The sequence below is a fragment of the Seriola lalandi genome, unplaced genomic scaffold (assembly GCF_002814215.2).
Source record: "Seriola lalandi dorsalis isolate HSWRI2012SDOR001 ecotype SW California unplaced genomic scaffold, Sedor1 jcf7180002054470, whole genome shotgun sequence".
NCBI lineage: Eukaryota > Metazoa > Chordata > Actinopteri > Carangiformes > Carangidae > Seriola > Seriola lalandi.
Window position 1 is genome coordinate 2,777,406 of NW_019525023.1, and position 25,712 is coordinate 2,803,117.

General features: G+C 39.7%; 1 protein-coding gene across 2 annotated transcripts in view; it reads right to left on the reverse strand.

The window, feature by feature from the left end:
• The window catches only part of LOC111658918 (phosphofurin acidic cluster sorting protein 2), a 48,363-nt gene that overhangs the window by 19,268 nt on the left and 3,383 nt on the right, over window positions 1-25,712 (reverse strand). For both annotated transcript variants that reach the window (XM_023411634.2, XM_023411635.2), the window contains exons 2-4: window positions 10,452-10,539; window positions 1,993-2,082; window positions 629-754 (exon numbers count right to left, since the gene is read on the reverse strand). In XM_023411634.2, the coding sequence (XP_023267402.1) occupies window positions 629-754; window positions 1,993-2,082; window positions 10,452-10,539 (304 nt within the window). The remainder of the gene's footprint in view (window positions 1-628; window positions 755-1,992; window positions 2,083-10,451; window positions 10,540-25,712) is intronic.

Here is a 25,712-nt window from a genome sequence, read left to right on the forward strand (position 1 = left end):
ACTTACGCCACCCGCTGTAGACCATGCACTTTAGACTGTTAAAATAGAGCCATAGTTGTTGCGAGTGAATGACCCATAGAACAGAACAATTCTGCAGCCAACACATTCAATTTGTGATCTCCACACTGACAATAGGCATCCGTACGCAAAGCAAGTAGAGCCACTTTTGGCATTAAAAAAAGGGGCCCAGTGGTGTGATGTAACTGATAAGTCACCACTGCATCAGGATCAAGGCCTAATAAAAAATAACTTATCAGTATATCTACATTAAAGAGCACTCCATGTTATATGAGCTCCTAGTCCATTACTTGTGCATAGCATGACTGAATACACTGCAGAAAAGTGCATATGAAGCCAGCTCCAGATGGCCCATAATCTCACACAGCAGTATGTGTGATGAGCATGAATCTGCTGAAATGATGTGTATCACAAGAGGCCCTCTCTTTGGCAACCAAGACGTGGGTACAAAGACACTAATAGCCTTGTCAGTCACTGTCAGAGAACAGCAGAATGCAATCACCAGCTCAGAGCAAAATGATATGTTTCTAAAGAGAAACGAAACAGCTGCCAATGAAATATGAAATGAAATGATTGAAAGTGATGCCCCAGTTGAGGCACTGTACAGTACCTCAGCCATATTGATAACTCCCACAGCCAAAGTTTTGTAGCCCAGGATGGTTCGATTCTTGTAGCGTTTCCTCCTCTGCAGCATAATCTGCAGTCTGTTGGCATCCCTCTTCAGAAAATGAGGGTACTGAAAAGAACAAAACTAAAGTCAGGTAAACAATGCAGACTGCATCAAACATTCATCAGCCTTTAGTTGGAAACCACCACACGCAATTTGATTTTGTTGCTCCATGAGTTAAATCATTTAATGAAGCCATCAGACCTTTGCAATGTTTCACCACCCAGTGTGCCTTACAATCCCTTTGGCTTGCTCTGACTGCCAGACAACAATTGAAGTTCTCCGCATTGTGTTCCATGAACTTATCCCGGTGTGTACAAACTGCTTCGCTGTTTCAGAGGATTTATCTGTAGTCAGAATGATGACGGCTTGGAACCGTGTGAAGTGATGATGTAGAGTTCACACAGATATACAGCCTCACTCAGATCTCAGCAACGAACCAACATGGTGGTTGTCACATTCTGCAATCTTATTATCTGAAATATCAAAAAACCTTTCTGTAGTCTGCCTGCTCAGCTGTGGCTGAACTGTTGGTGAACCTTTACCAAGATTCTGCACCTCACTTCACAACTTAATCTCTCTCTGGGACTGCATTTCATCCTCACATTTGCTCTTTTCATCCTTCTTGTCTGTCTCCTTGAGTCATTTTGTCTCTTGACTGCCAGCACTTGATCTTCACATAGACTTTTCTCGCCTATAATATTCACACAATAATAGATTTTAAGATCAGGTTTCACAGGTTGGCTGAACATCACTGCTGCAGTTTTCACGTCCAGCACTGCCCCTGCTTTTCTGAGGCTTCACTCAAGTGCAGAATCATTTTTAGCTATCATGTCTGTTCTCCACACCTTGTTCACCTTATTCTAGCTTAGATCAGCTCTATAGCCATCCAGCTATTCCAGTATGCAAACTGTCGGCAAGCATGTATTGTATCTGATTTCAAATCAGACACAATAATGACTTCCAGTGATGATTCATTGGAAAACCATCCTATTCAACAATAGAAACAACAGCAGCATAATCTGTCTCCTACAACAACAGTGAATACCTCATATGACCACAAAATAGTACAAATTTGTGGTACAGACTGAGTTTACATAACTACGCCTGATATAATCCATATAAAATACATGCACATATGTGAATTATTTGATCTTAAAACTTTTTGCTATCAGAAAACAAGCTAACCAACCACCAAAGGAGTTAAGAAGGGGCACCAGTGTGAATAAACACTTCAACACAGTCCTGTCTGTCAAGTAACTGTCATATCAGTGTGAGAATTCACAGTATAATGTCAGATGCCTTGCCTGTAGTGAGAATGTGAGCTCCAGATCCGTCTCCATCAGTCCACTGGGTGGGAGGATGTATTCATTCGATCTAAGAAGACGCTTAGAACCCTGAAAGACAAAGCAGAGCAAAGTTTCATTGCAAGCAGACTTACAAATGCTCCACATGAACTATTACTCATAGGGAGTTCCAGGTTTGTTTTAGCTGCTAGCCTGAATTTGACATAAATCTCTAGTGGAATGAAAACAAGAAAGTAATATTATAATATTTGCTAAAGTTTGATTCACACTAAAACTGGTAAAGGATCTATTCACGTTTTAACCATTTGTTTCCACCACTTGAACGACAGCAGCGGAAATAAAAAAAAAAAACATTAAGATGCACTGTACATAAAGTAATAGTCAAGTTTGAGATATGATATTCACTTGGTTCTAACTAAAACGCTGTGACAACTTGTGGCCACTACATGTTTCTGTAGACCACAACCATGTCATATTAAAAGAATTTTGACTGGCTGCTCTATAGGAAGGGAATCTCCACATCTGTCTTGAACAAAATCTAAATATGAAGTGTCCCCTGCTGTTTTGCTGGGATGTACAACTCCTATGACAAAAGTCTCAAATTCAGTATCACATCTCTGAACCCGCAGGAGTCGCTGTTGTCCCAATCAAGCCGCCGATCGACCAAATCATCAGAAAATACTTATTTAAATGGTAATATGTTGACACCGAGACACTGACATGAGTGGCAGGCTAGTTTATAGCTTAAGAACTCACACATAAAAATAGTCATGACAACTTCACAATACATGGTTGTTTATTTATCTACACATATGTACACAGAGAAAAATATGAAAAAGGCTCAATGTTAGAAAAAGATTTGGGGAAAAAAGGACAATACAGATGCCTTAAATAGACACGCATAATGTATGTACACGGCAGAACTGAGTGCAGAAATAACAGCAGCAGATTGAATTACTGCATAATGTGAACAGGATGACTATCAAATATTGGATATGCCAAGGATAACTTACCTATTCATTATTATTTTAATACAGTCAAATTCCCAATAAAGCTGTTCTCATTTACACGTTTTTCTGTTTCTGTTGTCAGGCAGCAGAACACTTATGAAGTAGTGACTGAAACGCAGCCCATTAGACTACATGTTAACCAACACTCACTTCCAAGCTGCTGCTCTGCTGCTGCTAAATTCCTGATTTTATAACTGAGACATCCTCGGACAAAATCACCAAACACATAAGTTAAAAACAACAGCTGTGCTGCGATTTCAGTTATATGTACTTGATGATTCCTCAGAGATAAAGTTATAGGTGATGGAATATCTTACTTTGTCTAATACAAAGGGCACATCCTCCGTCTGGGTAACAAACTAATGTCCACCTCTCTGCCACTCACAACAGAGTAGAAGCAAAGAGAGGTGTGCCTCTTGCTTTTGGGACATTGCTGGCGACTCCACTACAGAAAGTAGTCAAGGTCCAAAAAGTTGCTAGGTTTGTTGCTAGGTGCAAAAAAAAAAAAAAAAAAAAAAGTTGCTAAAGGTGTTTAAAAATGAAAACTGTACACTGATCCACTGATGACACAGATAAAAATAGTTCACCCCTAATCATTTTGAAAGAGCAACAGCCATTGGGAAAAGATCAACCAGTGACCAGTGCTTTTCATATGGAATTAGTAAAATGTTTTCTATCTCCTAGAACATAAAGAGGTCACAAATCTGTGGAAGGAGGAAGGTCACTGACAAATACATAAAAATCATTTAGCTTTCACGACTCATTTCGATTCAATATGCTCAATTTGGAATAGAAACAATCATCAAAAATCCCACATCTTATGTTGTTTCTTAAGCTCACATCTATCCAGACAACAGTTGCCGAGCAGGCAAGCCCTATTTTATTGCCAGTTTGCTTCACATTGACACATTTATGCAGATTCAAACCTTGTGGGAGCCCAGAACAAACAATCCTCTACTCCTTCACTGCTTTCGGGAAGAACAGTGCTACTACAAACACTGAAACTGAGGTCAAATGGACTTGCTCAGGAACATCTTAAGAGCTGGTGTTGAATTTTCCCTACTTACATTTTTCTAAACGGTATAAAAAATTAAACCCAGTAACGACTTAATCACAAGCCTGCTTTACTTTTAAGCTCTAAGCTACTGCTAGTCTCAGCAGCATTTTAAAAACAACTGGTTAGGGTTGTTAATCATGTTTGGTCCAGGAGGGACTTAAACCATAAAAAAGCATAAATGTATAAAAAGTCTTTTATTATCCATTTTCAACATATTGGAATTCCTGTTTAACAGCAGAAAATGTCAAACACCAGAGCTGTCCTTGATTACAACCTAAATTTGTTCAGTCAATAAGCGTGGAATAAGCGCAGTCAGGTCTGTGACTGTGTTCGGCCGTGTGCTGTCTGAGAGGGAATTTCATCGTAACTGGTGCAACGTCATGTTTAAGGGTGTATAATTTTGATGTAAGTGAAGAGTTTCGGTGATGGTATCTCCTTCAGGGCTTAAGGAGGAAAGCTGATACTTATTCATGTGACATAGCAAAGCATGTTAGCGGTCAGGGAAAGGTTCCCGCCACTGCTTGTAAACACAACTCAGAAAAACTTCAGGTAAGGTGTCTGCATTGTCGACTGAGGACTTCACCAAGATAAATCAAGTGCCTTTTCCCACAACACATGAAATAAAACAGGATGCCACTCTGCTGACTTAGATGGGTGAATGGATATCAGTTAACCTAGCGCTTGCTTTTTAAATAAAAAATATAGACATACAGGCAAACACCCACACACACCCACACAGACAGTCAGGTCCAAAAGTCTGACTTTCCCATTGACACCATCTTAAATATATATCATCAAGATATAGAGTTTATGAACTTGCCATTTTTTTCAAGCTGCAACTCGAAAGTAAATTTAGCTTTATTACCTAATGCTTGCTATTCTGGTTGAGAAAGATTCATCAGCTAAGCTAATTCTGGAAGCTGCCACAAAGTTGTTGTTGCCAAACAGCACAGGGATTTAAATGTCATGGGTTTTGGCAGTCTCTTCCAAATGCGAGGACACCACCACACAGTGTATCCTCAGAGGATGTGTCTCAGCCCTTAGCGTGTGTCTCTTTCTTGCCTTGGATTAAAGTCTGTCGTGTTCCCTCTCAAGTTATAGTTTAATTCTTCTACCAAGCTTCTTTTTCTACCGCTTACAATCTTGGAAACAGGGACTTAAAAGTGTGAACGTGAAAACAGAAACAGCTTGTCAAGTCTTGGGTTCACCATTCTATGTCAAGCTGTGCATGCTGAAGACAGACATCTGTTGTGTAATATATTTGGCAACTCATCAACGGTTGCAAAAATTTCATACGTCCTCAAAGCTTAGTTCAGGTGTCTGCTAAACCAACAGAACCAAGTAAGACTTTGAGCAGTGTGGAGCAGTAAGGATATCCTGTATCTGGCTTAATACCCTGGGGAGAAACTCTTTAATGGTCCGGTGCAGTGGGTACGACATTGGATCCTAATGTCATCAGAGCTGCTGAATCATGTAACAGATACCAAATGAAATGGTTGGGTGTGTGCTGAGGAATCATCACAAGATACCGGAGGGGCTTAGCTTTATTTGCAGCGATACCTCACATACATGAATGATTTAATATAACTGATTGTACACATCAGATCTAAATGCATGTGTCATACCATCATTTGAAATTGCAGTTCATTTTCAGTATTTTTACTCCATTGACAGTTTTTCCAGATATAGCCTTTTTTGATCTAATCACAGCGGACACCTCAGAGCGGACAGATGACATAGCGGGCAGGTCAAGGAAAATCAACAGAAAGACAGTCAGAAAAACAAGGCCAGCAAATGTCCAAAGGGTCTCACCTTGCGAGCCACAGAAGGCAAGAGGATTACATGGGTCTCACAGCCAACAGAAATGACATAGAGTACATACCCACGCTTCAAATAATCAACACCCTCCAGTCAACCAAGCAGATTGCATATAACTTGGTGTGTCTCGCAAAACAGAACTGACACTGCTCAAATCAGTTTTCTTCTCCAGTGAAAATCAAAGATCATAGATGACTAAATGGGTGTTAAGATATTCTCCCAATTTCCAATTTTATCACTGGCAAACAAGTGGAAAAGGTAGCACTTCCACTACTTTATCACCATAACACAGTAACACTAATACTGTTTACAGAGAAGTCAAATGGTGTTGCATCTGATGTCTCAATGTAAAACCTCCACTTCCGCTACCTCTTTTCCTGTCCCAATGGTACTGGGTAAACAACAGAAAATAAAGTGCACTAGCTCTTGGCAATGTGATCAACAATCCTGTTTTAATGCAATAACCATTTATGAAGCTTTTTAAAAATATACATTTATATGTATTCTCCCATTTCTTTAACAATTCCACATTTTTTAGACTGAAAGCTTTCAAGTCTTAGACTACAAACTTAAAAATACAAGCATGCAATACTCAGAGATCACGCAACAGTGTGCTCTAGTCTCCCTCACAAAGGACAGAAAAGTTTTAAAACAACATTTACTGCAATGTCAAACGTTTAAATTAATGAAATAGAACTGTGCATGAACAATTCATGAAACAAAGCTTTGAACAACTAAATGAAACATGGGAATAAAAAATATCTAGCTTTTCTGAATCTACAAAGCATTCAGTTGTAATAAGCTGTTTATTCTCATGATGACAGAACCTTGAAGGTAGCTGCAGCATTAAATTTGTATATAAAGAAAAAATTAGGATAAAACTCTCTCTGAGTCTGACCTTGCCATTAACTTGAGGTCCACAAAGGGGCCTTGTATGTGCTTTTTTCTCATGCTCAGTGGCTGGTACAATGAATCAAGGCACAAAAGACTAGCACTCTCAAACTGCCTGACATGCATTAACAATACAGAGCCTTGGCAAGGAAAGCTTGTACTGAATGTCCTTTGGCCCCCCCTTTCTCCCACCCTCTCTCCCCTGCTACAAGCTTCTCTACTGTCTTTCTGGGGCCAGATGGGGAATGTTACAGACCCTCTACCACGCTCCACAAGCCTGTGGGAAAACAAGTTCAACTTTACACTTCTTCTTAAAGTTACTTTTTTTAAACATGTTAAATTCTCTAAATTGGCTCCCCTGTTTGCAGCGAAGACAGGAAGTGATCCAGGGACAGAACAAGAGCTCAACATGGAGTTGTGTTAAAGAGGTTTTAAAGGCGTTCCGCGGCTTCTGCTTTCACTCAACACACATACACACACACATACACACACAATTGGATCATATCTGAGTGTACTGAAAATGGAAGTGCTTTGGACAGTGGCTTGAGCTGAAATGCGGCTTGCACGCCTTTCCTATCATAATCCAGCTGACATCAATGTCTGGCTACAACCTCAAGCAACTGCATTCAGAAAAGACAGGACAAAAAATGCATAATCGTGTAGTACACGTGCAGTAGCATACCACACTGTAACCCAATGTGCAGAATGAAGCAAGGGCTTTTGTGAGGAGGCCTAAGCTACTTGAAGTGACCCAGCGGTCTCCAGGGTGAGAGACAGAAGACTATCTCCCGGGGAACAGAGCCTCCTGCAGACTAAACTGCAATCTCATCATCCCTACTGCTGCAGCTTTGGGAGACCATCCAAATGGTTAGCCATTACTGGGGTTGTGTGTGTATGTAGGCCATCTAACCTGATGAGACCCAGAGAGAGAAAAGAGATGCTCACTGTATGCAGAACAGGGAAACAATGACATGCGGTAATGAAGCTTTGTAATTCACTGTCTGAAAACAAAACCCTCTTATTCCTCTATCATCTCCTCCAACTGCCTCTTTATCCCCTCAGCGCGTCTGTGTTCTCCCTAACCAAACCTGCTGGAAATTGCATTTAATGCTCCAGTTCCGGAGCTGTGGTGAACAGAGCTTTGCTCAGCTGTCCTCCGGGCGGCTCAGCAGAAATTGAGAGATTTCACGCTCTGGAGACAATGTAGCTCATGGATAAAGCCACACTTGGTTGGTTGCTTTCTCCTTCAGGATTACAGTAAGGGTGGGTGAGGGATAATTTGTTTCCTTTTAAATTCAATCACCCAATACTGCATCAAAGTTCAATTAAATTTCAAAATGAGGGGGACAATATTGACAGAGGGACAGAAAAAAGCAAATTACTGAGGCATGAGAAAGAAAAAAAAAAGGCTTTCTGGATTGAAAGTTTTTGGTTCCTCTGTCCCTTGGGCCCTTTATAAAGTATGTTATGTATATTACACATTAGGGATGTTTGTAACGACTAATTTCCCTGTCAATTAAATGAATATTTAAATTTAGGCTGGTCAACTAATCTAAAAGAAAACACTCTTAAAACAGTTAAAATTGCCATGATAACTGCATTACCTTTTCAGACCAAATGGGATCACACCATCTGCAGGCTAACAATATCATATTGGTTTGCCGACTGTCGCTAAGGTTAGCAGTGCTAGCAGCAACAGCCTTCTTGCCTTGCAGGTTAACACCCACATGCATGTGCTGAATGTGGTTACACATTGCTCCGATTGAGTGGTTATATGAGACAGCCTACATACAACCTGATTTTCATTTTCTAGATCGAAACATTGCCAAACCGTGCTGGTTTTATGAGATATTATCCTCCCTACTTTCGACTTTGCTTGTTTACGACGTCAAGCTGTGTAAGATCTTAGATGCAACAGGCATTAACTGGCATTGTTCGTTAATAAACTATTAAAAATGAATTTAACCGACTATTTCCGCTGGCCACTAGCAAGGGTAGCATCGTTTAGTCGACGAATCACACATATCCATACTACACATTCCAGCAATGCTGCGTTACGAAAGCAGAGAGCAGTAACCCCAGGATGCATCTTATTAAAGCAACTGCAAGATGCTAGATTCTCTCTGATGTATGGGAAAATCTTTTGCTCTATTAAAGTCGCACTGAATCTTTCACATACAAATTACAAACTCTCCTTGCCTCTAGGTGAGTATAACGCTCAAATTAGATTTTCTGAACGTCAGTGAAAAATTTTGAATGACTTTTTCCTTGGAGAATTATTTCCACATGGCCACCTCACAGCACTGTGTTCCTATGTGTGTTTGAGCTGCACTTACTGGTCTTAGTTCTCTCTCAGAAGCAGCTGTTCCAGAAGCATTGGACCATCATCTCTACAACCACTAGCAGGTTTACTGCTGAGTGTGTGTCTTAAAACTGTGAAGCCTGTCTGCAGAACAGAGGCAGGCTTTCAATGCTTTGCCACTACACATTAGGGGTGGGCAGTACACCAGTTTTCTCACCATCAACGGTGCCACAAGATTGATTTTGCAGTACCGTCATTACCGTGATAAACAAACACCTATACGTTTTGGTTTCAACACACACACACAATATTGTAGTATATACTACACTATTTTAGATCGAGGCCAGGGGTATCAGTTTCCATTAGTATGATGTAATTCAAAAATAAAAATATTACATAATATATAATATCGTGTAATATCAAATACACAATACTTTAATATCGTGATGAAAAATCAGTTTACAGCCACTGTTTTGCTTTTTTAAAAAAACAACAAAAATGTGTTTGTGCCTTATTTTTCTCCAATATTTTGTTTTTCCTTTTCCTTCTCCGTCTCTTATACAAGCACAAACACAAAAAAACACACACACACAAGGACAGTGATGGGTGCAGGACATTCACAAGTCCAAACAACCTCTCTGGTTCTTTGCCAACATTATGTCAGTAAAGCTAACATTACTGAATCCCACCTTTCCACAGAGCTCACTCTGTGTTCTGGGAATAATCTGAGATCCATATAAAGGATAACCGTTGAGCAGGAATGCGTTACTACAGTGACGGCAAGAAGGAAACACAACTGACCTCAAGTCATCTTTGCAGTGATCATCCCACTACTCTTTTAACTCTAATGCAGAAACATTGTTCATTCGAGTACAACATAACAACATATAAGCCTGTTTAGTGAGCAGCACTGTTGTTCACACTGAAACATACACATCACTTTATTTTACTTCATTTCCATTCATCCAGCCAACTGCTGGTTGTTGCAATTAATTATTTAGATGTTGCTTTATCTAAATATTTCAATATTGGGAGTCTGTGTTTCCCGTAGTCACAGAAATGTACAATCAGTCAATGTAAGATGCACATTCCGTCTGAAGGTGCTAATGCTCCTGCTTAGAGTAGTAATGCTAGTCTGCCATTTAAAGCACCTGAGTGGATGTGACTCACAGAAGCTTCCTGGGCAGCTAAGGAGATTTTTAATCAATCGACAGGATTAGCAGCATGTCTTATCATCATCTGTACTTTGTGATCATGTTCAACAGCGTACTGCCTGAACAAAGGATTGAAAAACAGTGAGCCACAGACTGTGACATGCTGCTGTGAAATATTGCAATTGAACTTGTTACTCCCATGACACATGGGATATTAACCCACCCACCTGTATTTTGACAGCTATAGACAGGGAATTCAGCTCCTTATCCAGTTCTTTGAGGACAACCAGCTTTTTCAGTGTGAGGCTGCAGAGCCTGTGGAAAGAGAAACAACAAGAGAGGGGGAGAAAAAAAGAAACAGATTAGTGCCATGACTAACATAATTCGGGTACACCTTCATGACATTCTGTAGCACCTGGGAATGAAAGGTATTGATGACAAAGCAGCACTCACTGCTGTCCACATTTGATTTCTATTTGTGTCTTTATTCTTCTTTTGGACTGCAGGTATGATAATTATATCAACAACAGGCAACAAGGAACCATCAATGACTGCACAGAAAGTGAGTGAGCAATAAAGGGAGCATTGAGTAATCAAACCCGCAGCTATTGAGCTTTGTGTCCTTTGTCATCAAAGAGAAATCTGTGACTTTTTGTGAATGGATGATGCACCTATATCAGTGCTACTAAAGTGCTACTAAATAAGGAGTCATGCTGTAAGCATTATTGGAAAATCCTTCATGGAAGGTGACAAAACACAGGTGCTTTGACAAGCCATAATGCAGTGAAATGTCCTCAGTCAGCACTTTTTGAGAACGCTGCTCCATTTTAAAAAGTTGAGCGCAGCGACTTACTGCCATCTGGTCATCATTAAATAAAACAAGTGAGAAACATACTTGCATACACCACGAAAAAAAGGTTGTTTTTTTTTTACATTTTAGACTTGGCTTTTAATACCAAAGAGCTGTCACTGGGATCCAGAATGGGTGAGGTACAAAGACGATTCTATCTCAGAAAAACACTTGCAGGTCCCATCTCTCAGGTCAGCTCTATTTTATGCAACACTGAGGTTGTTAGAAAAATCCTAAATTCCACAATACAATACAATTAGTGACCTTTAAAAATCCCCCTTCCTTTCACCTGCACAAACTTCCCCCTTCTGCCTCTACAGAAAGACACTCCACAGAAAGTCAAAAACTCCCAATCCAAGTTCACTAAACTTCCTCCTGACCCACTTTTCCCAGCAGTCCTGCTGCATTAAATTGTGATCAGCCTGAGCCTGAATCACAGGGGTGGAAGAAAGACAAAGCAAACAAATAGTCACCCACTTTCCTTGAGAGACACTCAGCAACACTCACTGACTTCATTCAGGCACTCCTAGCTAGGCAAGTATGATTCATAAAGACTCATCACATTCAAGTACAAAGGAAATTGTAATGTAACGGACGACAACAGTGGGGTGGTCTGTTTACAGATAAATATTTTGGGGCATGAAGAGGACAAAATGGTTTGTGCATGTGTAGTATGGTGCATGCTGTATTTTCACTGTTCACAATATTTAAGTTCTTTGTATTCTGAAATGTGTCACTTCTTAAAGTAAAATTTAAAACGCTGTAAGGTAACTTTTGAAAATTTAGAAATGAAGAAATCACAAAGAAAGGAGCAGATCACGACAACACAAAGGTGTTTTAGACATTAATCACTTATCACATTTTCAAGGCAGCAGTGGAGACAGGGAAAGAGGAAGAGCAGAGTCTTAGCAATGTGCCCTGCAGCATAAGTTCACAGATACACTAAATGCAAAGATGAATATTGTTTGGTTTCCAAAAAATTTTACTGGTAAATCAAAAGTTATGAGGTTGACTTGATGTTCTGTAATTTGGTAATGTTGTTAATTCATTGTTATTGTTCATAGTTTTTACTGACGATATTAACAGCAAAAGGAAAAGGAAGGAAGCCAGCCAGGTCATTAGATCCCAAGAGAGCTTTATCCAAGCAGCCAACAGAATATATATTTAATGATGTCAATATAAAATTTTTAACAACGGGAATGGGCCGGGAACTTGGTGTTCCCGTGCACAATCTCCCTTTGGCCCAAATAGGTGAAAACATAATTCATTGACATTTTACTGGGGGAATTCGAGCGTAAATTGCCGGTCCACTCGGCTGCCCGATTAAATAAGTTACCTCGTATGTTAGAATAACGAATGCAAATCTATTTCGGGCTGCAGTAATTAAATGTTAAACCTTGTAGATGGCGCCTGCATTCAGCTTGCCTTATGGTGAGGATGAGTCACCAGTCAGCTACAGCTCTGTCAGGAAGGAGAGAGAGTGAGACACAGAAAACAGGGGTGATGGTTTAACAACATCTCTATCCCGTCACAGCTCTCTCTCTCTCTTTCTCTCTCTCACTCTCTCGCAGTAGACTGGGATTCACATGTAATTAAAAAGGCTGCAGGCGCTGAAGAGGTCACCTAGGGAACCAGGGATTTTTTATTATTAGACAGAGGTGTTATCTCCACTCCTGCCTGCCACTGTGTTGTGTTGTAAGTGAAACTCATGGCCATCTGTTCTGGCCTGGTGCCAGTCTGTCCCTGTGCTCCTACCCAGTGCCAGTTCACTTTGCCACCCAAACAGTGACTGCAGTGACAAGCCAGGTGTCGCACCAAAGCACTAATCGCTGTGTTAAAATAGCTGGAAGAGGCATACACTGAGTGAAGAAGAATTCAGCTAGCTTTAGAAAGGATTGTGAACATGAATATACTGTGTGTTTGTGATAATAGGAAGATAGGGTGGGGGCTGTTGTGGAATGGTCTCTCCTCCACTCAACAGACATTGGCAAAGACCCAAGATCAAAATAGGGGCTTGGAGAAGCCCCTCTAAAGATGCATTAATCCTCCATTTTGGCATGTCATTCCCACATTCCCAGAGAGAGCCTGGGGTGGGATCACAGCACGCTTCACCGTGCCAAAGAGGACCAAAACACAACAGTGTTATCAATCCACAGAGAAGTACGTGTGGGTGGAGAATCTATACAACAGTCTCCAGTTCAATATTTCTGTGAACAGGCAGTGGAAAGCAAAGATAAGTGATACATTTTCTGTCTGTTTCCCAGTTGATAAGAGCCCATGGGGGAAATCCCTCTTTCAGTTTCAGTGCTTGTGCTGGTTAAGCCAACTCAAAGCCTGCCAAGCTACTCTGATTGGCTAATCATTGTTATAGACGTTATTGATCCTCACATGCATGCTAGTATCCTGGTTATGAGTCCTTTGTTGATTTTTATCATACTATGGACATGTCAGTGAGGGGAGACAAACTACAGCCAGCAAAACTGCAAAGTTGAACCAACACCTCGTTGAAACAGTTTCAATAAAAACTGAACATTTTGACGTTCGTGAGGGTAGAATTTATTGCAAGGCTGCTCTATTAAACTACACTTGATGCAGCTTTACTTAATAAACTGGCACGGGTGTGCAGAATCAACTTCATATCCCACATCCTACTTTCTGATTGTCTGCATCCGTCAAGCGTTTCCGGATATGACACATTCTCACTCTTACACACACACACACACACACACACACACACACACACACTTTCATTGTGTATTAATCTATCATCTATTTTCTGCATTCATGAATTGTTTAGTCTAAAAACTGTCACAAAAATAGTAAACAAATGCCAATAAGAATTTGACAGAGTCCAAGGTGACGTCTTCAAATGTCTTGTTTTGTTTATAATGATATAAACTGCAAATAAGACTAAAAAAAAGATAAAAACTGAAAATCTTCACATTTGACAAGTTGTTATCAGCATTTTTGCTTGATACATGAAACTATTAATATTTTTTATTAAATAAATCAAACTATTAATTATTATCAGTTTGTTGCTGATTAATTTTGATTAATTTATCAACTACATCAGCTCCAGTGGTGCCTCGTGTTCAGATTTTGAAACAAGCTGTGGTTTTTAAACTGTCCTGGCTTCACTCAGCTCATGTTTAACCTTTTGACACAGAGAGGGCAGTAATAACTTTAGGCTACAACTGTGTCAGGAATCAGAATCCCACCCTATCACAAGCCAATTATAGTAAACGTGCTAATCTTTTTTTAGACGATATCTTCTATTACTGGGATGGACATCTAAAGCATTGGACAGTGGTGTAATTTCATGTCACAATGAACAGTTATTGACTGCTCTGAAGGTCGGTGCCAAGTCGGTGCCTGAATACTCTATAGCTAATAGCTTTAGCCTATATGGAATCACTGACAGCAGAATCAGAAGTGCTGCTCCTTTTAAGCCCATTAGTGAGTACAAGTCACTCTCTGTACCGTCACTAACTGCTGACCTTTTTGGCCTATAAAGTACAACGAGGCCATTAGACTACATGGCCATTTCCCTCTTTTAGATTATACACAGAATGCTTCCTGTGACATAACCATATTAATAAGGAAATGAAAAATATGGAGGCTTTTTGTGTTAAGTGTGAGGAGAAAGGCTTAGACAAACAATCTCATATACAGAGAAAAAAGGGCTCTGTAGAACTATCCAACTTGAGCAGCTTCTCAACCACAGACATTGCATACAACATAACCCTGACAACCCTGGCACTATAAACACACAGGTTAATAAATTAACAGCGATGCCCTGACAACAACATCAGAATGAAGTCAACAGGACTTTGGATACAGTGATATAAAAAGCTGTACCTTACAGTGTTATGTCAGTTAAGTCACACAGTAATGAATGTTGGTTTAAACCTTAAACCGGTCATCATTACTTAATGTTATTAGGTGGAAAATGAGAGACACTGTTGAAGTCACTGTGTTATGAAAGATGGTCCTTCTGTGGCCAGGCTCGAACCCTTTCATGTTTATCTGTGCGGGACAAACAAAACAACTTATCAGGCAGTTCACTTAAACAGCTGCGGCCAAATATTTGGTTTCAGATAAGAGGCCTGTGATTGTAGGTTATATGGCATGGTGCAATATCTTAACTCGGCTGCTTCATCCATTTTATCCACCGTAATAACAAGATGTCTTAAGTAAACATGAAGCTTTCACATTTCCAGCGATGTACAAGTTTAACACTTCATCACTTAAGCATAAAGCTTTTTAGATCAACTGCTAAAACGAATGTATGACATGTGTGCAACTGCTCCACTTCACCTACATATCATACACACCAGTGTTTTACAACTGACTCAGGAGACGGGCACACTGCCACGTCTCAACAGAGCCTGTCTCTCCCTTCCCTCCCTTGCTGTATTGAAGTGATGCTGGAACATCAGATGAAACCAATTGTGGGAGGTGGATTAAAGGTGGGGAGTCAGGTGGAAGCCGGAGACACTGCACAAAGGATTATCCTTTTTCTTAGCCCCTCTCTGACCTCACCCTCCCCTGAGTCGAGCTGGCTTTCTTTAAAAAAACACACACGCACGCACGCACACACGCACCACACACACACACCGCAGGTTCGTCTGCAGTCAGGTCTCAAAGACAACTTCTGGCCAGACACCAAGCTTCAGTCACTCCCTTCTTTGAGCTTGGCTCTTTGGTGAAGTGATATGTCTGTCTAAGGACTGCTTATGTGACAGCAGACGGTTTATATAACACTGACATCAAAAGGTATTTAAAAAATGTAAGCCCTAAATCTGAAATTAACTCCCTAGGCCCTTAGCCTCGGCATCAGATTTGAGAAAACTAGTGCAGTGCCCGTTCAAAATTTGCTTGTTATGTCATTAATAGTTAAATATTTTACTCAATCATCTAATCATTATCATCTAATTTCCCCATCAGTGCTGTGTTATAATAATGATAATAATAGTAATAATAATAATAACAGACCCTATTTGTCAGATAATTTATTAGGTACATCTAGATAAAAACTTATGCAATATAATACAACGGGCCTGCAATAAATCCTCCATCATAAGGATTATGATGATTTTAATTGAGTCTGTTTGAGAGAATTGTTGATTTATTTTAATGGTCATTTGGAGGCTGTAATTTGTGGTGCTGTTATATGGGTATGATGAAAAGTGTTCCTAATGTATTGTCAATCCCATTTATATGAATTAAGGATGACAGAGATTTCTGCATTTATTAGTAGGATGTGAGTGGAAGCATCTGAGGAAAGTCATTTAAGTTGAAGGCAAGAACACTGACACCACAGAGCTTTCTCTTTGTTCATTCCTAGTTTTTAAAAAAGTCATGACAAAGCCAGAATAGAGAGAGCTAATTAACATACAGATCTTTCTTCATATCATAAGAAGGGGGTCCAAAAGTCAGAGACCATTTTCTCATTTGAGAGAATAGGAAATTACTGTGCTAAACTAGGAGGACACTGAGACAGACTGGCCAATATCAAACAACATACACCAGAGAAAAAAATTCAGATTCTTAATAAATGATCTGGATCTTCCCCATCCCACCACCAAGTTTAGTGCAAATTGGTTCAGTAATTTTGAGCTATCCTGCTGACAAACAAACAATCAAACCAACCAGCTAAATAATCCTACACGTCTGCAAACTGAAAGTAGATCTCAACACCATAAATATATCCGTGCCCCATCCCTGCACCAAGTTTGGTTCAATCGGTTCAGTAATTTTTGTGTAATGCTGCTGACAAACAAACATTACATGCATATCACAACATCACTCAAGAGTGTTTGTCTGGACCAGTGTCAACAAACACAAATCCCATCTGTTTAAGATATCCTGGTGTGTAAGAGCACACATGGCTACTATCTCCATGCTATTCCTGGACCACTTCAGTGACAGCGGCATCTCAAATTACTTTATGATAGAAACACTGTTAAGTACAAGAGCCTACAAAGAGGCAGCAGCTACAGCATGCTGGCGGTTGCAAGAATGAAAAAAGAAATGGCTGCTCACATGTGTGTCATTGGGTTTTTTTCAATTTGTAAGTGTTTTACCAATGCTTAAGTTCACATTCAGTTGGAAAGATTGAAGGATCAGTAGATGTTTTACTGTTTCTACTTTGCACAGTTATTTCTACTTTCAATAAAAATGAAACATCTCAACATTCATAGGGCCATAAAAAAGTTTATCATGCCAGCATAGACATGGGTCCTGACAGACTACAAATGAGCATGCACGCCATTGACAGAGAGGCCAACAAACCCTCTGAATTGAACGATATGCTGCCTAAACAAAACCACACTTTTGTAATTCTTTCCCCCTGGTCAGCATTCTGGTTGATGTTTTGCCAGTTCCATGACCTCGGATCACTGCACATCAATTGTCAGAGGCACAAAGCAGGGGGAAGTGGAGGATGGAGGATGAGTGATGTAACAGAGGGCTGAATGAAAAAGAGACTGTCTATGTTTGGTATGTGCTGGGGGGGCTTGAGGGTGAGGAAAAAAAAGACTTCAAGTCATGCTTTTAGTGCTTTCAATGTACTATTTCTTGTATTCTCTTCTTGCTTGTGAATCTGGTCACATTCTTTTAATAAAACATGCTTCACCATAATGCTCTGTATGAAATTCTTAAGGAATCTGTGTATGCTACTGGCTTGTATGTGGGAGACAGACAAAAAAAAAAAACCTTTCTCTGCAGTAAAGGCCCTTGCTTAGGAAAGCCATAGCACTTTGTTCTTTCATAACGCTATTATTTGTTCATGTCTAGTTGCATAATTTAGCCCAAATAAAGGGTCGGCTAGTCTAAAAGCTACTACTTCTTAATATTTCATTCACCTACAGGAAGGACGGAAGCTGGTCTATTCACGGTGAGGACTAGCTTATGGAGCGAGCAGCAATAAATAGAAATAGAGGTTTCCTTTTATTTATTTATTTTTAGATTTTCCTTTTTTTTTAGCCCTACATTATCAAAAACATACCCACATCACCCTCCTACATGTTCTTAATAAATTCTTCCTTTTGAACTTTTGGTTTCAAATTCATTGTTTTTAGACAAAGCAATGGAATTTCCGCAGCAGTGTAGCTAGAGAGGAGGCAGAGAAGTAATAAGGACAATAATGGTAGGTAATTTGGAAGTAGCTAAATTAATTTTTGAATCTAAACTACATTATGAGTGACTAAGGACTAATCCAGAAGAATGAATGGATCAGTTTTAACAAGTTCACACAGTAGGATGTGCCATAAGAGCTTAGCCTGCACCTAGGCTTGCATGCAAAAGCGATTTTAGCCCCCAAATATCTGGTTATGTGTGCCAGATGGCCATATGCTGGTTGAGCTTTAATTCCCTGAATGAAATCTTCTCAAGGCCACAGTGAAAAAGGAAGAAAAGGCTGTGGCCAGGGTACACAAAGAAAGCAAGAGCAAACTATTAATTTGGCAAAGCCTGAGTTCTGTGGCTGTTTATGTGTGAGACACGACCTAATGGTCACAATAGCACTGAAGTCAGGCAGACCATTGGATAAGAAAGTAACCTTCTTAGTAACCTGCTTCTGATGTGCCAAAGAGGTTTACAAAGCCACAGTCAGGGCTTGAGGGGGGGCCAAGTCGTGTCTATTTTGACTGTTTGATGTCAACACATTGCTGAATGTCAGAGGTTAGCACTGGAGCTGAAATTACAAATATATCCTTTAATCTTCTATAGTTGTAACAATGAACATTTTACATCAGACATTAATTCTCATAATGCAAAACAACAGATGGTACACACTTATTAATCAAAAAACACAAAATAGAGCCCGTATGTAGACATGGATTAAATCTTTTCAGCAACAAACACTAAACCCCTATGGGCTTGAAAGGTTGCTTTAATTGTCGATTCCGATATTGCCCGATGTTTTATGGTAGTAAAAAGTATCAATCATCTAATAAAACATCTCAACCTTATCCAGGGTGGATAAGTTTGTTCAGTACATTTCATTATTATAAGATCAGCTTTTTTTGAAAAATGTAATCCAATCACTAATGAATTATACTTGTTGCTACCCTATTGTGAACCCCTGCGGGAGTAAAGGCACTAAACTATTAAATAAATAAATAATAAACTATTTTTATAAGAGTCTGAGTAAATGGTCGGTTTGATTGAATACTGGTGAGAATTGTGGCGGACTGGCAGAAATGATTCAACCTGGCTATTGTATTTTAGATGCAGCCACACAACATCTCTCCTTCAACATGTAGTTTGTTGTTAAGTCGTTCCGGGGATGGATTTGAGCTTTGTCTGGCCACCTGGTGTAGAGACATGTGCTGCAATGGAGCGATTTGGTGCAACTGGGAGGCAGGACAGGTGTCATCAGTCAGGTATGAAACCACCTTGAGGGACGTCTTATGAAAAGAAAAATAGATTGGGGAGGAGATAAAACGATTGGTTCCGAGAATGTGAGAGTTGGGGACGTAATAGGAGCACTCATATCGTCATAATACTCTATAATATGGTCTTTGTGAACTCTGTGGTCCTGAGGCTCGCCAGAGCTGTGGTAGAATCTGACTGTCTGACATTTTATGTAATACTGCACAGTGCTGGTGCATTATCTCAGTGCCAGATTTTACCTCGTTTGGTGATTTAAACCAGTGTTTTCCCTCAAACACACATTTTGAAAAACAATTTGTATCTGCCAAGTGTGAATCAGAGGTTTGACCAGTATGCTCTTGTTGTGTGGGTGTGTGGAAGAATCCTTCAAAGCATTCTCTCTGATAATAAAGGGTGTGCTAGCAAGTTCTGTATGTTTTCCTATTGAGAAATACGGGGCAGAAGGGAAAAGCCTTGCTTGAGTTAAACCCAACAATGTAAAGCCTGCTGTTCAATGACAACAGGAAATGCAAGAATGGGGTAAACCTGTCCCCTTATTTTATCATCAAATCCAGCACACGCTGTGAAAAAGACTCTCCCAGCCCCACTGGCACCAAGCCAAATTCACAGACAAAGTCGTCTTAAACTTCAGACAAACATGATGACTCAACCCGATGACAAGATTTGTGAATCAAAAATCACAGAGCACTGTATTCATAGTTCAACATGGTCTTTCCCTTTTAAACAAATGCTTCCAGATGCACGAGCTCCCACCAAGGTTCATCGCCTACTTCAGCTTCATTCTCAACTCTTCAGCCTGTTTAATACCAATTAAATATTCAGGGACTCAGTACAGAGCTGTCATCCTTTGTTGCTGTTTTCGCCGTACTAAACAGCTCCTTTGTTCAGCCCTGACTACAAACTGATGAGGTCAGCAGGTCCATGTTTGTAGTGGCCACAGAAGACAAGATCAGACCAGGCATGGCATGTTTAAAGGCAAAGTCTGAGCTAAAGACACCTTGACCCAATCAACTACAGCTCATCACAACAGAGATAACATGACAGATCATATCTCTCTAGCATTCAGAAAATGATGAAATTATTGGTTTAACTACTGGAACCTACAGCATAGCCTCTTAATAAATGTAAGCCATCTTCAAGTTCATGCCTATTGCATCCAGTGAGTTCACAATGAGTCGACAGCAATCATTCCTACAAATACAGGTAAATCCTATGAGTGTCACATCCTGACCAGGATGACCAGAATTTTTTTCTCTGAAGTCTGGTGTATGTTGTTTGACACCGGCCTTGGCAGAGGTCTGTGCTCTCTGAGTGTCCTTTTAGTTTATGGGGTTAGAAAGTCCAGGCACACTTAAAATGAAAACATTATCCTGTCAGTTTAAAAGTTGCAGAACAGTTACTTTGCTGCCAGAGGTGGGTGAATAATGACACATAATGATTACTTTTCTCAATACTGAGCAAGAATAACCGTCAGTTCTTACGAGGAAGTATTTGGAATTGTTAAACAGTATGAATAAATTATGTCGTAGAAACTATGTCACGGTCAAATATTTATGACTTGAGGAGCCGAATTAGGTCTTTTCAAAAAATTATTTAAAGTGACTAATCTTAAAAGGTATTATATGTAACATTCAGACTAGGGATGGGCAAATTTCATTATTCAATCATCAGGAAAATTATCGATTCATTATTAATTTTTTGTATTAAAAAACGCCTATGGCAGAAAATATTAAAGAAAGCATCTTTTTCCTCAATTAAATCTTTATTCCAATAAGAAATTATAATCCAACGACAATCCTCTTAAACAAGGCAGTTAAAGTTAATTGTTTAACTATTAAACAGAACAAAAAAGATATGCAGCGCTCCTAATGGCAGCAGAGCCCGAGGCTCTGAGCCAAACCTCTCCACCAACAACAAGCCAAAGCGGCGCTTATACACAGCATTGCGATGTTTGCATGAGCTTTGTTATTTTTTAGCCCGAAATGTTCCCGCACCAAACTTGACTATAAACCATATTTTAGACTATATTTGAATCTCTAGTACATGTGGAGATGCAAGACTATAGTTTGACTAACATGGCGTTTGTGTTGGAGTGTGTGTTGAGTTATTAGAAAATGTATGAGCCAGCAGAGATTATACCTTATCCTATTCAACTTGTTAGGTGTTGATTTATAGTGCTGACATCTCATCAAAAGAAACTATTATATATATATATATATATATATATATAAAAATAATAATACGTTTTAGAATAAATATTTCATACAGACATATGGTGCCTCTGATTTAACTATTGCGACTACCACGATCATTTCTGTTTTGCGGTAACTGCGCACACAATACAGGGTATGGTGAATCGAGATAGCAAATGCTGCTTTAGGGAGAAATATGGAGCATGGTTGTGTGTTGAACAATGCTAATGATACTAACTGAACTCAAAGAGGCCTTCTATAACTGTGCTCCGACTAAAATCTATTTTCTGCAATTTAGACACTTCCAGAAAGAAAAATAAAGGGCGATTATGAACTGGGAAATGGGCAACTGATGAATATACAAGGGTCACCATAAGCAACTGCTTTATTTCCGGAAGAAAATGCTCAAACTTCCCAGGGGCGAGGGATACTTAAAAGTTTATTTCTGAAATATCCACCAGTGCTGATAAAACGACTGGTGCATGTAATTATACTGTTTTTGCACATGAAATGAACAATGGCAGCCCAAAAGTGCTTTATGGCTACTCCCCCCAAGTCCATTTTCCCTAGCATAATATGTCAAAATGACAAATGTGCTGAATGTATCAGAGCTCCAGCTTTTCCAGATTTCCTGTATACACACCATGTCTTTCTCCATTATTAATTCTAAGATCAGTGATGCCAAGCTGAATGAAAACTGAAAGGTCACAAAGCAAATGGTATCCTGCAAAATTACAAACACCCTTTAAAATATATGGTGTGAAAGCAGCTGCTGCAGAGGTGGACAGCAAAAGCCTTGGAGCTTTTGCACAGAAGACGAGAAGAGTGGCACATTTGTAGTGTGGGCTAATTGAACAAAGGCACATGGAGAGCAAGAGGGCTCCAGACAGTTCAGACTCCTTAATCTGTGATTAGACATGTGGGCAGGGCATCCAGCTCAATGCTATTTGAGAGCTGTCACTCTAGGGACTGTTATGTCCTCAACTAGACAGCAAAGGCAAAGTGATGATTCTTTTCTTGGGCAAGACAATGACAAGAGCAACATTTCCACCGAGTTAATGAGAACAGCAATGAGATTAAATGATCAAATGATCTCTGAGTGGAGCCAGAAGTAATTATGAAATTTTACCATTAAAAAATCATTTGACTGATTTTTATCATTTAATTTTCAATAATTTAGTAAATCTGAGTTCACTGATAATAGATAATGCTGACTGCAATGTTAATTTTCTCCATCACACCCACCACTACCTGTGTTTGTTTACAAGACCACACTCTGCTAGAATGTAGCACAGCATCTCTGACTGCCATTATGACAATGCTTCATGTTTTCAAATGGTCCGTCATGTGCTCTCATTCATCCGTGCCATAGTGTTTTGTGTCTGAAATAATGGTCTGTGTATTGCTGCTGGCACATACAACTCAGGAAATGCCTGAATGGGAGAGGTGGGAAATAAGTAGAGCAAGCACTAGAGTGAAAATGAGTTGAGAAACATTGTCCCAAATGTGCCTATTTTGACAGGATCCTCCCTGTGTCAGTGGACAGTTTCCTCGCCTCACTTGCTGGCTCAGGAAGTTGGATCTCGTCACTCGCTGAGACCCCTGTATCCACCCACAGAAGAATCTGGCCTTTCTCCCATTCTGAGGTCCAAGCAGGGGAAAGCAAACCTTTCCTCTTTTTGTGGGGAATTCAACATGAGCATTCAGCACGTCACCGTTCACTGTGTAGCAGTTGAGCAAAATGTGGGCAATCTACAGCTCCAATCCTGCTCCCCCTACCCATCCCAGGTTGTTGGTCAACAGCAGAATACAGAAGGGGGCGGAGGGCAGAGTGAAGAGGCCTGGCCTCGGCTGCACCAGCAGCTCTCTAGCTGCCAGGAATGTGAAACGTTTCCCAAGGAAATTCCTCCTCCTCTAGGAAGGCAGGGAAGGAAACCATGAGAATTTTGACACATTTCAGGCAGTGGGAGTGAGCATGAAAAAGCGGGGAGTGAGGGTGCTGATTGGTCTACTGTTAGAAAAGTGTGTGAACAGCATGGTGGGGCAACATCAGTTATTAATAAATTTTCCCAAAATCTGAAATATCTTTAAAGGACCTACAAAAAATTACAAAATATCCCCAAAATTTGTTTTATTACTCTATATTAGCTCCATTAAAGAACAAATGCAATTGCACAGAACAAAATTCAATTACCAATATTATTGCTTTCAGCTTTTAGCTGCTTTAGAAATACAGCTGCCTATCAATGAGATATTATCCCTTTAAGTTAAATTATCTGCACTTTCCTTTATCCATGGTTGAGCTACCTCTCCAGTACCAACCCTTTAAGACTTAAAGGCCTTTAAGACTTAAAGGGTTGGTTAGCATTTGACTTAAAGTTTAAGTCAAATTCTACAACTCTAGCATGACTATCACACATGAATATTATGTCACTTAACTATAGGGATACCTTTCCAGCATAAGAGCAACAGCTGATTATTCCTTCACTTAATATGTGCCAAATATGGAACAATACGTATATTATTTTCCCCAAAAATTGCAATTCAACTTTGAAGAAAAGTCATCAGATAATATCAAGAGCAAGAGTATGATTAAAATGTGACAAGATCTTAAAGACTAAGCAGCAGTTTAACTTTGACATCACAGTAACACTGACATTTCTATACCTGTACACACTACATCAGTTGTCAGTCATGTTGGTGTAGCTGTGCGAAGACTGCAAACATGACACAGGCTGATGTAGAGTGCTATGCACTCGAGATGGCTGATGGGACTTTGTTTATGATTCCAAAAGGAAGCAGAGGATTAAGCAGACAGTGTCTGTGTGTAGCATCAGATTACTAGCTCTTCTTTTCCTGTTATGAAATCAGATTACTGCAGCTCCCCTGCTAGGAGAAACAATATCCAAGCCTTGAGATGGAGGGGTTATCGAGGAGGTGAAAGGCTATAGTAAGCTCATATTATGTGAGAGACAGACCTCCTATTCTGATTTAGTGTTTACATCTATGGTTTAGAAATGAACATACAGAGAATTAGACATTAAATCTGAGAGATTAAGGCCAGGGAGGTCACTAGAGATTGCACACTAACAATTCAAACTTCAGGATATAATTGTCTGTATACATCGCAGTATAGGGGATATGTACAGACTTGTAGCCGATGGCTTCATCTCCACTGACCTAAAACAAAAATGACACAATAATATTTACTGCAGTCCAGGCTTGAGTTTGTTTTTGTTTATCATTTTCATTTGCTGACATACACGGCACACATCAGTTTGATACACTGTACAGAATTGGAGCAGAAGAAACAAACATCTGACCAAAGCCTGCAGAGTTCACTCAATTACTATTGAGATATGGCTGTCACTCACGAGAAAATAAGGTCATCTTGGGACTCACATGAATCAAACAGCCAGAAAGAAGGATGCTCTGGTCGGCTGAGATAAACATCCGAGGAAATGAGGAAAGGATGTTGTTTTATAGCTTATGGGCACACCTGTAAGATAACTTCACGTCTTTCAATCTATATAATGAAACTTTTAAATCAGATTTATATACTCAGAATAAAAATATCATGGAATAAAAATGCCATGGATGAAAAATCTCCAGATCTTGAAAATATTTTTCGTTCAGTGACCCAAATAAGACTGTAATGTTTATTTGGAAAGCCTGTAAATTGCTCACAGATGTCTACCATAACAACTTCCTTATCATTCTGGAAACAATGAAGCCTGGTGAGCTTGTATGGCCAACATGACCAAATTACTTGGTTGCTCGCATCATGTTAGTGATGGAGGGTAAATGTCACAACTCCAATTTGTAAAAGACCTTTGAACTTGGTAAGAAGCCAACCCTGTTCATGTTGCTACACATTCTTTATAGTTAGTAAATAAACATAGCACCATCCTGAACTCTGCATTTGTATCATTCCTGCAAATACCACATTGTTCCCTCAACAAATGCCTGCCTTGCCACAGATATTAGGCAGGCCAGTTGGATTCCCAAGCATGCCGCTAAACCCCTCATAGATAATGCAAAGTCATTAG